This window comes from Narcine bancroftii, chromosome 2 (genome assembly GCF_036971445.1).
Source record: "Narcine bancroftii isolate sNarBan1 chromosome 2, sNarBan1.hap1, whole genome shotgun sequence".
Taxonomy (NCBI): domain Eukaryota; kingdom Metazoa; phylum Chordata; class Chondrichthyes; order Torpediniformes; family Narcinidae; genus Narcine; species Narcine bancroftii.
In genome coordinates, this window is record NC_091470.1 from 316,263,143 (window position 1) to 316,280,477 (window position 17,335).

General features: G+C 40.7%; 1 protein-coding gene across 5 annotated transcripts in view; it reads left to right on the plus strand.

The window, feature by feature from the left end:
- Positions 1-3,713, plus strand: part of smchd1 (structural maintenance of chromosomes flexible hinge domain containing 1) — a 196,435-nt gene extending 192,722 nt beyond the window's left edge. For all 5 annotated transcript variants that reach the window (XM_069921732.1, XM_069921734.1, XM_069921733.1 and 2 more), the window contains 2 exons: positions 2,602-2,719; positions 3,267-3,713. In XM_069921732.1, coding sequence (XP_069777833.1) covers positions 2,602-2,719; positions 3,267-3,372 — 224 coding nt within the window. In that variant the 3' untranslated portion in view covers positions 3,373-3,713. The remainder of the gene's footprint in view (positions 1-2,601; positions 2,720-3,266) is intronic.
- The last annotated feature ends 13,622 nt before the right edge of the window (positions 3,714-17,335 follow it).

Consider the following 17,335-nt stretch of genomic DNA (forward strand, 5'->3'; position numbering starts at 1 on the left):
AGATATGTTTAGTCACATCACACAAAAACATTAGAGCTTTCAAATGCTGGGACATGGCAAAACTTTTTGTAAACAATTATTTTTGGATTAAGTAGTGTAATTTTTATGAACAGTAAAATGATAAATCATAAAATAAAAATGGTTGAGTGTGAATATTGACCAGGATATTCGCAAGTGCTCCCTTGATGTTCTGTGAAATAATGTTATGGGATGTTTTACCTGTGAAGGAAAATGGTATAGGTTTAATGCCCATCTACACTGCAAAACTTCCTCAATATTGAAGTATGTCTGAATAGTTTTGTTTGCCTGAACCTAAAGCTACCATGTCAAGACTGGTGTTTATCAATTGAATGATGCCTAACATTCTACAAGGGTCAAATGTAAAACTACATTTTATGAGTTTTATTGAACAGTGGATGATTTACTAATAAATAAGATGCCAGGTTACTTCTCTCGCATTTCCAACATTTCCCACATGTCTGCTTTCACCCACCTCCCTCTCCAGAAACAAAAGCAATAAAGTTCCCGTGGTCTTTACTTTTCACTCCATCCTCCTCTGTACACAACATTTTGTCAAGTCCAATGTCATACCGCTACCATTCACATCCTCCCCTCTTTCCATCCCCATTTTTCTTTCCGCAGGTTCAACTCCGTGACTCCCTGATCCAGTCATCCTTCCCATCCCTTCCTTTCCCCTGTTACAACAGGGGTATATCACTTCTCTCACTAGCATACAGGGAACCAAATAATCCTTCAATGTGAGAGGTTCACTTATACCTCTTCCAACCTGTTTTGAAGTTCATTGCCCACAATTTGGCCTCCTTGACATCAGTGAAGCCAAGTGCAGAATATGTGACTTTTTTTGAGCACCTGTTCTCTGTCTACAACAGCCATCTTGACCTGGTTGTCTTTTTAATTCTCCTTTCCAATCTCATACCAACTTGACCCTCTCCATTTCTGTGAGAGGCCAAATTCCAATTTAAAAAACTTTTCATATTCTGCTTGAACATTGAATTTATAGTATTGTATACACACACAGTTTTTTTTCCTTGTTCTCCACCCGTTCTCCTCCCCACACCTTCATCTATTGATCATCCCTTCCTCATCTGCTTCTATCACTTACCAAACTATCCTACACCTTTTACAGTGGAAAACATTCCTCTTTCCTCTTAGCCCTGATGCAGCATTTCATCTCAACTTATGCAATCAATTTATTCCACATAAAAATTAGTTTTGGGTGAATCCCAAAGTTGTAAAATTGTGTATTATTTTTGGTATTGTTTATGTCTACATAGCAAAATGATTAAGTCTGCCAAATGCTAAATATATAGGGCTGCGTAGTTAGTGTAGTGGTTTCACAATGCTAACACAGTGCCAGTAACCTGGGTTTGAATTGGCACTGTCTGTAAGGAGTTTATATTGTTACATATAGACCAGCATCAATGGAAAATCAGTAAGACATTGTTATTTTTAAAACAATAGTTTTTACTTAAATCTAAACTTAACCCCAACAATGCGCAAATATACCTATATGTGTGTGTTTGTGGATTACCCAAACCATTGCAGCTTAGGCACAAGTCTTAGAAATGCTGTGTTGAAACTCATAACCTTTAAACTGATGTTCAGAAGTAATTATGAAGTAGATGAGACACTTGAGTTGATCAGATTGCTGAAAACTCATGAATACTTGCTTGTCAAGTTGATTCTAGAGAAATGTTCTTTCATACAAATAATTGTCACAACTCCCCTCTTCCTTGTGAAGGAGAAACAAAACATGTGACTTCCAAAACCCAGGCAGGGGTCAGTCGAAATGACCATCAGAATGGTCACGATCCAATGAAGCAATTCTCCTGCTTCTTTTACCCAGATGTGGGTCAATCAAAATTACCATCACAATGGTCACAGTGGTTCAGTTTTCCCTGACAAAGATAAGCAGCAGAAGGATTCATTTCACAGAGCCATTCCGACAGTTTTTAGATCATTTGCTTGATCAATATTGCTTTCTATTGGTTTTAATGTCCCAAAAACATGACTCGATCATGTCATCTCTCTTCATCAGATGTCTTTCCTTGAGTAAACAATCCATGGTTCTGGGTTGGACTCGGGTGTCAGACTGTCTGAAAATGTTGCGAACTGTACTGTTTGCACCCTGCTCCAACTCTCAAAATAACACTCAATTTTTTAAAAAAAAAAGCTTGCAACAATATGTTCTTCCCATGACTGTGTGGGTGTCTTCCCGCATTCCAAAGACATACAGGATTAGTAGGTTGGTTAGTAGTAGAAATACACATGGGTGTATTTGGGCAGCGTGGGCTCATGGGATGCCAGGACCTTTTAAAATGATATATCTTTAAAATTAAAAATTAATTTGATTTGAAATCTTAACATCATAATCACTATTTCTAATTTTTGTTGCTAACAAAATTTGAAATAATACTATGTAATAATTTGAAACAATTTTTCTGTTATGCTTTGTTTATTTTATATTGAAGGACTTTGAAGTAAGACTCTGCAATTGAATTCATTGCACGATATGTAGGATTTTAAAATAAATTCTACATGCTGGGTGTTAATTATGCTTATTCTCCTACTTGAACACAGGAATGACTCCAACAAGAGCAATATCTGCCTCCAGTCCTAGAATATTGGCCACAGATTTATCTGATGGGCAGACGCCAAGCAAAAGAATAAGAAGAGAGAGTGCAAAGAAAACCTACAGGTATAGAAACATATAAAAGTGGGAGCAAGAATAGACCTTTCAAGCCAGCTGCCTAATTAGTCATCCACTTTAAATCTCACTCCTGCCTTCTCCCACCACCATTTCATCTTTTTAGCTTTTTTAATATTTTAAATACTTGGCCGCTTCCATCTTCTGTGGTAGAGAATTTCACGGGTTCATCAGCTTCTGGCTGAAGAACATTCTAATGACTTTTGTTGTAAATGCCAAACCCTGCATTCTGAGGTTGTGTTTCTGGACTTTCCAGCCATTGAGAGTATTCTCCTAACATTTAGTATGTTGGGTCTTTTTTGTTTAAAATTTAACTAGTTTTTATGAGAGCTCCTCCCATTCTTCTAAACTCTAATAAATATATGCCCAAATATATGCCCAACAAATACAATATTTTGTTATCAGTCCATCCTGCCAGCCCCAATGTATTCTGAGTAATCACCATCCCATTTATCCCCTTGAAAATCATTAAGTCATTGCTGGAAACTTTCTTTGAAATGACAGTAGATGGTAAAACTTTTTTTTAATCTTTGAACAGTACAGAAGAATGGGTTTCAACACCTTTGAGGAAATCGCAGCAGTTGCCTTCAGGATCTGGATTAGAAACAAATGGAAGTAATTTGTCAAGGAAAAGAAAGGCCTAGAGAAAATGGGGCTATTTTTTCTCTGAAAGTTCCACTATTAAACTGTTCAGCAGTTAATGTCTTTTCATTTTTTTTTACATTTTACAGAGGGAGGTGTATCTCATTATAGTCGAGCGTCAGATACAATTACTTAAGGAGAAATGTACATAGTGTGAAGTGTATAAGTGTTCTACAAAAATTTCTATCCAACAGTCACAAATATATCAAAATGTATTGGTAGATTATGTTAATTTGTAGTTATTTAAATTGGAAAGCCTAATTTTGTACATTCAACTTTGTAATTTTTATTTTATAACTTTTTTCCCTAAACGTTTACTGAACTTTGTCATGGAGCAAGAAATAAAGCCTTTATATAATTTGATGTTATTTTTTCTTAAGACATTTTCCAATGACATCTTCTATATCTGTGTGGCACGTATATTAGTTTTCTGAAACTCTGAATATTTGAAACAAGTGTCATTGCTTTCTGATTTTTTTTCATCCTTGAATGTTTAGCATATTTATTCCCCTTAATGAGAATAAGATCAATCTGTATTATTTGTGCATTATTTGGGTGTACAAAATTATCAGTAATGGATAGCTCAATTTTTCCATATTAGTCAAGTTTCACTATTCTGTTATTCCACTGTTTAGTGCACAATTAAATATTTGGTACCAGAATCAACATAGTTAAAAGTAGAAAGCTACAGCACAGAAAACAGGCCATCAGCCCCTGCAGTCACTACCGAAACATCATTCACTAGTCCCATTGGCTGGCACCCAGTGCATAACCCTCCAGACATCTCGCATACATGTAGCTATGCAATTTATTCTTAAACTTAAGAGCCCGCATTTAGGTCAGATGGCAGCTCATTCCATACTCCCACCACTCTGAGTGAAGAAGTTTCCCCTAAGCCTTTCCCCTTTCACCCTAAAGCCATGTCCTCTCGTATTTATCTCTCCTAAGTGGAAAGAGCCTACTCACATTTACTCTGTCTACCCCTCATAATTTTGTAAACCTCTATCAAATTTCCTCTCATTCTTCTACACTCCAAGCAATAAAGTCCTAGTCTGTTTAATCTTTCTCTGTAACTCAATTCCTGCAGACCCAGCAACATCCTAGTAAATCTTCTCTGCACTCTTTCAACCTTACTGATATCCTTCCTGTAATTAGGCAACCAGAACTACACACAATACTCCAAATTTGGCCTCACCAATATCTTGTACTACCTCACTAGAACATCCCAACTCATGTACTCAGTACTTTGATTTATGAGGGCCAAGATGCCAAAACCTTTCTTTATAACCCTATCTACCTGTGACAACACTTTCAGGGAATTGTTTATCTGTATTCCCAGATCCCTTTGTTCCTCTCCACTCCACAGTGCTCTAACATTTAATGTGTATAATCTATATTGGTTTGTCCTTCCAAAATGTAATCCCTCACACTTGTCTGCATTAAATTCCATATCCTATTTTCTGGCCCATTTTTCCAGTTGGTCCAGATCACTCTGACCACAATGCTTCCATTCTTACTCTCACTGGCAAGCCTGCTGATCCAATTTACCATATTATCATCCTGATCATTGATATAGACAACCAAGGTCCCAATACCAATCCCTGAGGCACACCACTAAGCACAGGCCTCCAGTCTGAGAAGCAATCATCCACTTCCACTTTCTGTCTTCTCCCATTCAGTCAATTTCGAATCCAGTTTACAACCTATCCATAGTTCTGAACCTTTTAAACTAACCTCCTGTGAGGGACCTTCTCAGAGGCCTTACTAAAGTCCATGTACACGACATCCATAGCCTTTCCTTCATCTACTTTCTTGGTAAACCCTTCAAAAAACTCTGAAGGATTCGTTAAACATGACCTACCTACCAAACACAAAGCCATGTTGACTATCCTTAATCAGCCCTTGGCAGTCCAAATACTTGTATGTCCGCTTTTTCAGAACATACTCCAATAATTTACCTTCTACTGACGTCAGGCTCACCAGCCTGTAATTTCTTGGTTTACCTTTGGAGCCTATTTTACACAACGAAACAACATGAGCTCCCCTCCAATCCTCCAGCAGCTCAGTCATGGCTAAGGACAATCTAAATATTTCTGCCAGGGCCCCTATAATTTCTATACTAGCTTCCCTCGAGGTCAGAGGGAATATTACATCAGTTCCACGCGATTTATCTACCTTTATTTGCTGTAAGGCAGCAATCATCTTCTTCGCTTTAATCTCCATGTTCCGTGACATGACTGTTTGTTTCCCTTCCTTGCTTATCAACTATGCCAGTTTCCTGAGTAAATACTGATGCAAAAAAACTTTAAGATCTCCCCATTTCATGAAGTTCCACACAGATGAACACTCTGATCTTCTAGGGGACCAATTTTGTCCCTTACTATCCTTTTATTCTTAATATACTTGTAGAAACTCTTTGGGTTTAACTTCATATTATCTGCCAAAACAACCTCATGTCCTTTTCCCTTCCTGACATTATCTATACTCTTCTTGTCTTGCATTTTTTCCTTGTTGCCTATACCTGCTATATACCTCTCCTTAACCAGATCACCAATATCCCTCGAAAACCAAGGTTCCCTATGCCTGCTAACTTTGCCTTTAATCCTGACAGGAACATGCAAACTCTGAACTCTCAAAATTACACTTTTGAAGGCCTTCAATTTAACACATTCTTGCCAGAAAAACAACATCCCAATCCACTCTTCCTAGATCTTTTCTCCTTTCTGCAAAATTGGCCTTTCTCTAATCTAGAATCTTAACTCGAGGACCAGACCTATCCTTATCCATAATTAACTTGAACCAAATGACATTAAGGTCACTGAACCCAAAATGTTTGCCTACATATACTTCTGTCACCAGACCTGTCTGGTTCCCTAATAGGAGATCAAGTATTGCATCCTCTCTGTTGGTACCTCTATATATGATTTAGAAAACTTTTCTGGACACATTTGACAAACTCCAAGCCATCCAACCCTTTTACAGTATGGGAGTCCCAGTCAATATATGGAAAGTTTAAACCTCCCACTATCACAACTTACTGTTTCTTACATTGGTCTGCTGCAGATTTGCTCCTCCAATTCTCTCAGACTATTGGGCATTTCACCTTGTCAGTGTGGTCACATCTTTCCTGTTCCTCAGCTTCACGCATGTGGTCTCTGTAGACAAATCCTCTAGGCTGCCCTGTCCAAGCAGAGCTGTGATATTTTCCCTGACTAGCAGTGCCACTCCTTCCCCTTTCATCCCTCCCCCCATCATGTCTGAAACAACGGAACCCCGGAACATTGAGCTGCCATATCTGCCCCTCCTGCAACCAAGTCTGACTAATAGCAATAATGTTGTAATCCCACATGCCAATCCATGCCCTAAGCTTTTCTGCTTTTCCGACAATACTCCTTGCATTGAAATAAAAACACCTTAGAACATTTCTATCACATATAAACCTTTGATTTCTGTCTATACATGCAGTCCTCACATGACCTTTATCTTTTTCCACCTCACTATCTGCACTAACACTCTGGTTCCCATCCCCCAACAAATCTATTTTAAACTCCCCCCCCCCCCCCCCCCCCCCAACCTTGAGCAGCATTATTAAACCTACCCGCAAGGATGTTAGTACCCCTCCAGTTCAGGTGCAAACCATCCCATTGGAACAGGTCCCACCTTCCCTCGAACAGAGCCCAATTGTCCAGAAACATGAAGCCCTCCCTCCTGCACCATCTCTTTATCCACATATTTTGCTGCATTAGCTTCCTACTTCTAGCCTCACTAGCACATAACACAGGTAGCACTCCTGAGATCACAATTCTGCAGGTGCTGTCCACCTTACTCCCTAAACTCTCTCTCCAGTACCTTTCTACCCATGTCATTGATCCCTTCATGGACCACGACATCTGGTTGCTGCTCACCCTCCTTCCTGAGAATACGGAGAACTTGATCCAAGATATTGCAGATCCTGGCGGCAGAGAGGCAACAGACCATCTGAGATTCTCTGTTTCTTCCAAGAATCTCCTCTCTGTCCCCTTAATTATTGAATCCCCTATCACTACTGCTCTCCTCTTTTCCCTCCTTCATTTCTGAGCTTAGAGTCCAGTCTCAGTACCAGAGACATGACCACTACAACTTGTCCCTGGAGTATACTCATTGTTGATGGGAACAGCCACTGGGGTGCTCTGCTCTCTCTGTCTATTCCCTTTCCCTCTTCTGACAGTTCTCTAGCTACCTACTTCATGACTTTTGGGAATGACTATCTCCCCTCTCCATCTCGAATGATCTGGAGTTAATGCAGCTCCAGTTCCCTATTTTATTAATCTGCTATGAGGAAGAAGCTTTCCCATTTATTTTGACTGCCATTGTAGCATGGTCATAAATCTATTCTGACTTAAAGATGTGTATTTGTGTTACAAGTTATGCAAAATGGTTTAAGAGCTACAAAAATATTGAGAGTCAATCTGTAAAATGGCTATTATGTCAATTTCTGCCTTGATGAGTACTGTCTAATAGACATTATAGTATTTTAATTTTGAGTTCACTGAAAACAGGCATGTTCAGTCCAGGTGCTGAGTTCTTGCAAGTGACTTCTCTCAAAGATGTGATCAGAAAATAATGTGCAGAATATCAGCTTACTCCAAATATATGGCAAGGTCCCACAAGCAATGCTTTATGAAATAATACTTTCCAAGATTTGCCAAAACATTCATTTTACAAAATATGGGAGATTATTTTGGGGAAGGGATTCTATGAAGATGTGCTGGCATTTTGGTCCAAGAAGTCTTGGAAAATAAGTCACCAAACTTATTACGCAGGAGGCCATTTAGCTTGTCAAGTCCGTGCCAGCTCCCAGCAGTGAAATCTAATTGTTTGCTTTCACTCTTTTATTTGCCTGTAGCCCTGAAAATTATTCAGTCACTTGACCATCATTTCCCCATTGATCCTTTTTGCCATTTACCTAAAATGAGGCATAATTCACAATAGCCATAAAACTTAACATTACATCTTAGGGATTCAGGAGAAAAGAGGAGCACAGAAACGCATGTAATCTCAGGGAGAGTTCATTCTCCACTCAGACAGCAGCTGAAGTCGGGATGGAATGTAACACAAAAGTCTGCAGATCAAACATGGGTCCCTGGAGCTAAAAAAATAAACATTTTTCTACAACATTGAATTAGTGCAGGAGAAAGTTTCTGGTTGTATTTAAATGAATGGCAGGGCTCTGAACTGAAAATTGAGGTCTAGCACTGAAGCAATGTTATTGATTTGTGGTTTGCCACTAATAATGAGGAGGTTTTTAAGTGGAAGACAACAGTACATTTCCCTCCTTGTGTATGCTTTTGTGAAATGGTCTGAAAGTTCTTGGAGGCAGTACTGGAGGTGTCCTCAGTTGCAAAAGGTAAGATGTAACATTGCCCTGAGATCTGATGATGGAGAATATCTTTCATAAATTTATCTTTGTGCAGATGGCTGCAGGTTTTGAAGCAGGTGTCAACCTGGAGCCCTTTGCTGTTGTCCTTTTTTCCTTACTTTCAATAGTGTTATTCTCTTCTGATCATCTTGTTTTTTTGAACATTTGTTACTATTGCTGATAATGTTTAGCCCTTCTAGTCAGCAAAAGATGGAGTTTGAGCAAGTTGCCATAAATTAGAAGCTCATCTCACAATCTTCATAACAAGGTGGAGTTCTGATTAAGGAATAAACTTTGAAAATTGAGTATAACTTTTAGCAGCCTTAGCCCATACAATTTCCTCTTGTTCAATTGATCACTAATGGGACAATTAGCTCCAGCAATATTGTGCAGACTTTTTAAGTGATACCAGACAATTCAATGATCAGTACTTTAATTCAAAGTTTAGATTTGTTGTCGTTATAGATCACATACAACCCTGAGATTCTTTACCTGCAGGCCAAGCAAATGTTCTTATTGGTAGTGCAAAAATAACTGCACTCAAGAAAAGATGCAAAAGAGTGAAATATGAATAAAGAAATAAATGTAAACAAACTGCAATGCAGAAAAGTCATGGTGTGATGATGTGAGTGAGGGACGTGGGAATACACCTTCTCTGGGAGAATTAATGAATAACCGACCTTAAAAAAGTTTTAAAATTTTAAAATAACTAATATAGCTTTTAGAACTTGCGGACAAAGATTATAAGGATGTGTGAAAGTTCACACGTGCAGAACTGAACAAACCGCAACTCTGAGCAACCTGTTGTTCTCGCAAGTTCTGCCTCCTATAGAATCAGAGACAAACTCCTTTTTCAACAGTAAGTGACGTAGAAGGACAAGAGGAACAAGATAAAGAAGAGGAGGATGAAGAAGAAGATGGAGATCAAATTGCCCAACTAATACAAGGAATGAAGATAAGAGGCAGATAAAAACAGACTTCTATATTGATGAATCAATTAAAGCAATGAGTGAAAAGATTGATGTGCAGTTTGTGTCTAAGGCGTGATTTTAATACTTAATTTGAATATGTTAAAAGAGACATAAAAAATATTAAGGAAGAAATTAAAAGATTGAAATGTTTGATAAAGTTCAAGTTCAGAAAGTCGAAGAAAATTTGCAAAATACCATGATGAAGTGAAAAAATGTAAGAATGTGATTAATAAAATGGAAAATATGGTTACGGCATGGGGTGTTGAGAGGAAAGAACTCTTACATAAAATTGATATACTGCAAAATAATATGAAGATTGTTGTGCTGGTAGAAGATTTTGAAGGTCCCAATCCAGTACAGTTTTTTTTTTCCAAAAATGGATCCCAGAAGTTCTGGGGTCTGATAATTTTCTGAATTGAATTGGATAGAGCACATAGTAGAAAGAAACCATTACCTGGACAGACACCACACTCTATCCTGATTAGATGTTTGCATTATCAACATAAAGGGAATGTTGAGAGCAGCTGTCCAGAATGCTCACGAACATCAAGGCCTATTGATAGTGGCTGAAAGGAAAGTATTCTTTTATGCAGATTGAAGTACAGTAATCGTGAAAAAAATAAAGGAGTTTAACTTAGCTAAATCAATTTTGTGGAAGAAAAAATACAAGTTTTCACACCCAGCTACACTTGGGTGTTTCTGGGACATGAGCAAGATTTTTTTGTAAATATATAGAAACTTTGGAATTTGCTAATTCTCTACCAAGTAATAAGCTGGCTCATTCAGAGCCAGCTCTTCAGCGCTTGATGTCCTGCTTTGCGGAAACTGCCAAAATGTTTGGCCTGGAAGTCAGCCTGAAGAAAACTCAGGTCCTCCATCAGCCAGCTCCCCACCATGACTACCAGCCCCCCCACATCTCCATCGGGCACACAAAACTCAAAACGGTCAACCAGTTTACCTATCTCGGCTGCACCATTTCATCAGATGCAAGGATCGACAATGAGATAGACAACAGACTCGCCAAGGCAAATAGCGCCTTTGGAAGACTACACAAAAGAGTCTGGAAAAACAACCAACTGAAAAACCTCACAAAGATAAGCGTATACAGAGCTGTTGTCATACCCACACTCCAGTTCGGCTCCGAATCATGGGTCCTCTACCGGCATCACCTACGGCTCCTAGAACGCTTCCACCAGCGTTGTCTCCGCTCCATCCTCAACATCCATTGGAGCGCTTACATCCCTAACGTCGAAGTGCTCGAGATGGCAGAGGTCGACAGCATCGAGTCCACGCTGCTGAAGATCCAGCTGCGCTGGATGGGTCACGTCTCCAGAATGGAGGACCATCGCCTTCCCAAGATCCTGTTATATGGCGAGCTCTCCACTGGCCACCGTGACAGAGGTGCACCAAAGAAAAGGTACAAGGACTGCCTAAAGAAATCGCTTGGTGCCTGCCACATTGACCACCGCCAGTGGGCTGATATCGCCTCAAATCGTGCATCTTGGCGCCTCACAGTTTGGCGGGCAGCAACCTCCTTTGAAGAAGACCGCAGAGCCCAACTCACTGACAAAAGGCAAAGGAGGAAAAACCCAACACCCAACCCCAACCAACCAATTTTCCCCTGCAGCCGCTGCAACCGTGTCTGCCTGTCCCGCATCGGACTTGTCAGCCACAAACGAGCCTGCAGCTGACGTGGACTTTTACCCCCTCCATAAATCTTCGTCCGCGAAGCCAAGCCCAAGAAAACCAAGTAATAAGCAGGTTCAACAGTTGATGTGTGAAACTTGGGTATTCAACAATCTGAGAAAATAGAGAAAGAGTTCTATAGAGAAAGAGTTGCCTATAAATGAACTTTTAAAAAAATCTATATAATGATTATTCTCCTTCTTTAACTTTTATGTGCCACTTGGTGGCGAGAGCCACTTCCCGTACAATAGAAGGAGGAAGTACTGGCCTTTTTTTTGACAGTTTTTTTTTAGGGGGGGTCTTTTTTAAATTTTGTTTTCTTTTTCTGTTCTTTACTTTTTTGCTTTGGATGGAGATGTCAAATGTGGTTAACAGTTTTAAGATGTAGGAGGCCCAAGAGGAGAGGCAAAGGAGAGTTCCAAATTGTTAGGAAGTAGATCAATGACTACTAGTAGGGAGGGTATTAAATTTTGTAAATTTTAATATAAATGGGGATAATATGATTAAGAGAAAGAGGATTTTGGCTTATTTGAAGAAAATTAAAGTTGATAATGCTTTCTTGCAGCCGCCTGGCCGCCTCCCCCAAGTGCCGGCTGCCTCCTCCAAATGCTGGTCCCTCGGCCACCTCCCCCAAGTGCCAGCTGCCTCCCCCAAATGCCAGTCTCTCGGCCACCTCTCCCAAGTGCTGGGCGTCTCTCTCCCCACTTACCAAATTTTGGAGCTTTCTAGATTTTAGAAGTCCACTTAACAGAGAAAGAACATCAGAAATTAAAAAGAGACTGGATAGGCCAAGTTGTAGCTTCAGCATTTAATTCTAAATCAAGAGGTGTGGCAATATTAAGACGACGTTACCTGTTAAAATTTAAAGGGTGGTTACTGATCCTGTGGGGAGATTTGTTTTGATTCATTGTCAAATTTATTCTGGAATGTGGAAAATTACAGTATTTATGCATCAAATGTTGATGATGAAGGATTTATTCATGATACTTCTATGTACCTCCACCTATAAACTGATTGTTCTTTCTCAGGAACTAAACATGTCATTAAAAGCGGTGAATGATCAGACAATATTCTAGTCTTACAGTCCACATCCACTGTTCTTTCTTGTAGTTGCAGATATCAAAAATTAATCTATTCTAGAAAGAGTTGTGCCTATCTGAATAAAACAAATAATCCCTTTCTTTAGGATTTAACCTACAGCAAATAGTTTGGCTATAGTCAATTATTAGCCTGGACTTGTTTTTCCCTTTTACCACTGCCACTTGTGCTCTCCGTGGGCTGGTGCTAAGTTCAATTATACCTTTGTCGAGCAGACGTTGTGCCTCAGACTATAAAATCTCAGTCTGCTATGCTGTTCCTCTTCTTAGTAGCAAAAGGTTTGCAGTCTGAGAACAGATTCGGGAAGGGGGGGTCGATATGTGGGTTCTGATTTTAGGGGCCCTCTGTTCCAAACCGTTGCAGCGGAGAGGGGACGAGAATACTCCAAGGTCACGCTTTTAAGGCAACACAGAAAGTCCAGACCTAACAACACTGAAGCACACAATTCATCCAATATATTCAGGTGAAATTTACAGAACTTCTCACCCCCCCCCCCCACCCCCACCCCCCCAATGCTTCAAACAACAGATATATTTAACAATGTTGTTGAACATGCATAGAATGTGAATGAGATGCAAGGAATAAATGGTAATGGAAGGAAACATCTTTAGGTTGTATTTTTGCACAATCTGTGAGTCTATGAAGCTTTCAGTAGAGCCTGTGTTGATTAGGCATTTAGTGGAATGTCACTATGGAGTTGCTGAGGTCTGTCCTGTTCTAGGACCATCGAGGCTAAGACTCCGGAGACTGCATGCTCCTCATTGTCCTGGGTTGCCTTACATAGGTAAGATGATATTGACGTTGTGGCGCGGCAAGATGTCTGCCCTCCTTCCTCCTCCAATAATGGCACTGAGTTTGAATTTGGGTCGCAGCAAGATAGCAGCCAAGCCTTTTTTGTGCCATTTCCTCACTGCCACCGTCCATCAGCATGTTTTAAAGGAGATAAATTGTGGCAGATTTTTTTTAGTGTAGGTTACATACAAACACTTCAAAACAGATCTCATTTAAAATGCCAGAGCTCTGCTCAAGCCAGAGAGTCCAGGCTCCGGTGCCTTTGCAAAAACTGAAGAATGCCTATAAAGCTTCACAGGTAGGTGTTAATTGGACATGCTGTAGATTAATGGATTATTGTTTTGGAAAAAAACAGATGAATGAACTCTGAAGATTAGATCAGGAGCTGCAATCTGAGTGCAGTTTGCTGTTCTAAGAGGGTCATGTGGTTTTCTCAGAGAGAGAATTCAGTTCTACAGTTCATCAGCTAGGACTGGAACATGACAAGCTGGCAAGCTTGTGGAAAGAACCCATTTTGAAGATGGGTTGTGAGTTTTAAGTTCAGCCTGGTCAAAGCCCTTGTGGTCCATACAAGAGGAGAGGACTAGCTGCATAATGTTTCACTTGAAATAAGGGAAACAAAAAGGAACTCTGTGGTGACCTGAATGAAAGAGGTTATCGTCTGAAAAGTCCTGATTGGGCAAGTTTCTTCAGAAAGACGCTAAAGTGGCTGATCAGAAGGAGTCAGTTGTGGGTGTCCAGTGAACAACAACTCTCTCTCTGAAAACTGACAACCTTCCTGAGCGGGAACCCTTTGCCTTTCAAACACCAAAGCCTGGTGAACTTCATAAATGTTAAATTCTGTGCACAGTATAAGAATTGCTTGATACCAATGAACTTGGAGGAGTGAGAAGTGAGATTGGACTGAATCACAGAATTTAAAAAAATATATATATACACCTGCACTTAGAATTAGAAGTTAATAGCAATGTTAAAGAAAATTAAAAGCAACTTTTGTTTAAGTAACCATTTGTCTTGGTGAATTTCTATTGCTGCTGCGTTTTGAGGTCCTCTGGGCTCATAACACACAGCAAGTGGGTTCGGGTGAATTCAGGCAGATGGCTTGGGGCTGCAATCGGATCTGGGAGGCGGTGCAGGCCGTGGACTTCCCTGGGCTTCCCCTCGCTTCTCACGTGGCAAACCCTCACCCATTGCCCTTTCTTGCCACAGCGGGAACACACTGAGGCTTTTGCCGGGCAATAAGATCAGGGATGCTGGTTCTTGCTGCAGAAAAAGCACTCCGGAGCCTGGGAAGTGGCAGCCATTAGGCTGTTGTCTTTGGAAGGACCTGTTGGGTGAGCAAGCTCGCTGGCTTTGAGGTCGTCGTTCTCGAGCTTGGCCTGTTCCAACAACATGGCTAGCCAGATCCTCCTTTCCCAAATTGAGCAGTTGCTGCCTCATGTACCTCGAGCGGACCCCCACGACTGGAGTGTCCTGGTTCTGTTCTTCGTCGCATAGCCGCTTCATAGCTGCACTTCTTGGCAAGTGTCCACAGATCCAGCAGGTAGTCATCAATGGTCTCCCTGGCACGGGTGACGTAGAGCGAGTCGGTACCTCATTAGGACCTTGTTTTGTGACTTCAGGTACAGAGCCTTCAACACTTTGATGGCAGCATCATATGTAGTGCATTCCCTGATGACTACATACCCTTTTGTTCCTACTCTCAAAATGAGTACAGACCCTGAGTTTATCGGTGTGGAAGACGTCTCTAGTCGGATTCAGATATGCCTGGAAGCAGCCTAGCTAGTATGTGAACTCAGCTGCATCTGAGGACAGAAGGTCCATCAGCAGACCTGGCTTGAGGAGCGCTTCCATCGTTAGAGAATAAGCTAATAAATTGTTGCATGAATAAAAGCTCTCATGACTGGAGGGAGAACAAACACTTTTATTGGCTTATAACTATGGGTAGGGTTTCACAGTAGTTGTCAAAAGGGTTCTGGGTTTAGGCGGGAAGCCAGGGTTATAAGGGAGCAGATAGGGGTGGAGCTGGGAGGCAGGGCCAGCCATCAGCACAACACACTACCACTGAATCCCAGTTCACTGCATTGAGTTTGGAGAAATGGTCATTCAAGAGTGAGTAAAAGAAGAAATTGCTGGAGGAACTCAGCAGATGTTGCAGCATCCATAGGAGGTAAAGAAACTCAGTGCCCTCCATAAGGTTTGGGAGAATACATATTTTGCCTTTATTTGTCTCTGTGCTTCATGGTTTTAAATATGTAATCACACAATTTTCTTGTGATTAAAGGGCATATTCTAGATCTTATTAAAGGGTATTAATATATATTTTGGTTTGATCATGTAGAAATTACAGCAGTTTTTGTACATAATCCCCTCATTTCAGGGCACCATAATATTTAGGATACAGCAATGGTATGTAAATTAAAGCAGTCATGTTAAGTGTTTTGTTGCATATCCATTGCATGCAATGACTGATTATCACTAGGAGCTGAGTATCTTCTCTGGTGATGCTCTGCCAGACCTCTACTGCAGCCATCTTCAGCTCCTGCTTGTTTCAGGAACTTGGCCCCTTAAGTTTTCTCCTCAACATATGGAAGGCAGACTCAATTGGATTGAGATCTGGTGACTGACTTGGCCATTCAAGAATCTTCCACTTTTTAGCTTTGAAAAACTCCTTTGTTGCTTTAGCAGTGTTTGGCATTATTGTCTTGCTGTAGGATGAAGCGCTGTCCAATGAGTTTGGAGGCAGTTGTTTGAACTTGAGCAGATAAGATGTTTCGCTGCACCTCAAAATTTGTTGCTGCCATCAGCAGTTACATCATCAATGAAGATAAGTGTGCCAGTACCCGTGGCAGCCATATGTGCCTAGGCCATAACACCTCCATATTGTTTCATAAATGAGGTGGTATGCTTTGGATCTTGGGTCATTCCTTTGCCCCTCCACATTTTGCTCTTGCCAGCATTCTGATACAGATTAATCTTGGTCTCAAATGTCCACAAGATTTTTCAGAATTTTGTGGACTCTTTAAATACTTCTTGGCAAGCTGTAATCCGGCCATTCGGTTTCTGTGACTAACTAGTGGATTGCATCTTGCAGTGTAGCCTCTCTGTTCAGAAGTCTTTTGTGGACAGTAGTCATTGAAACCTCCACACCTCCCTCCTAAAGAGTGTTTCTGATGTGTCAGGCATTTGGGGATTTTTTTTTTCATTATAATGAGATTCTTATGTCATCAACAGTGAGGGTCTTCCTTGGCCTACCAGTCCCTTTGCGAATGCCGAGCTCACCAAGACACTCGTTCTTCTTAATGATGTTCCAAACAGTTGATTTTGGTAATTCTAAGGTTTGGGTAATGTCTCTTTCTATTTTATTCTTGTTTTTCAGCCTCATAATGACTTCTTTGACATTCACTGGCACTACTTTGACCCTCATGTTGAAAAATAGCAATTGCAGACTCCAAAGGTGATCAAAAGCTAAGAAGTGCACCAAACTCTCTTATACCTGCAAAACTGAAGCAATTAAACAGACCTGAATAATCATAAACATGCGTGAAGCCAAATGTTCCAAATAGCTGGGTGCCCTGAAATGAGGGGACTATGTATAGAAAATGTTGTAATTTCTACATGGTCAAACCAAAATGTGTATTAAAATTCTATATCAAATCTTGATTGTGTGGCAGCTCACCACTAGGCAGGTGAACCGGCCCCGCTTGTAAGCCATGCGGCGGGGCAGCCGGCCAAAATTGTGCCGTCAGAGGTCTTCCCTTCCTCCCAGCACAGGGCTCAGAAGCCCACGCTGGGGGACCACGTGACACCCGGGTGATGTCAGCGCCGTCCAGCACAGTCCGGGCTGGGAGTATAAGTGCAGCCCAGCACCCTGCAATAAACTAATCTGCTCACTGAGCTCAGCCCATCTGGTTGTGTGTGTTCTTTTAAGAGCAGTGTAGCTGCCGCTGCAATATCATAAAATCAGGAATGTGCTCTATAATCACATGTGAATTGTTTGATTACAAATTTAGAATTGGA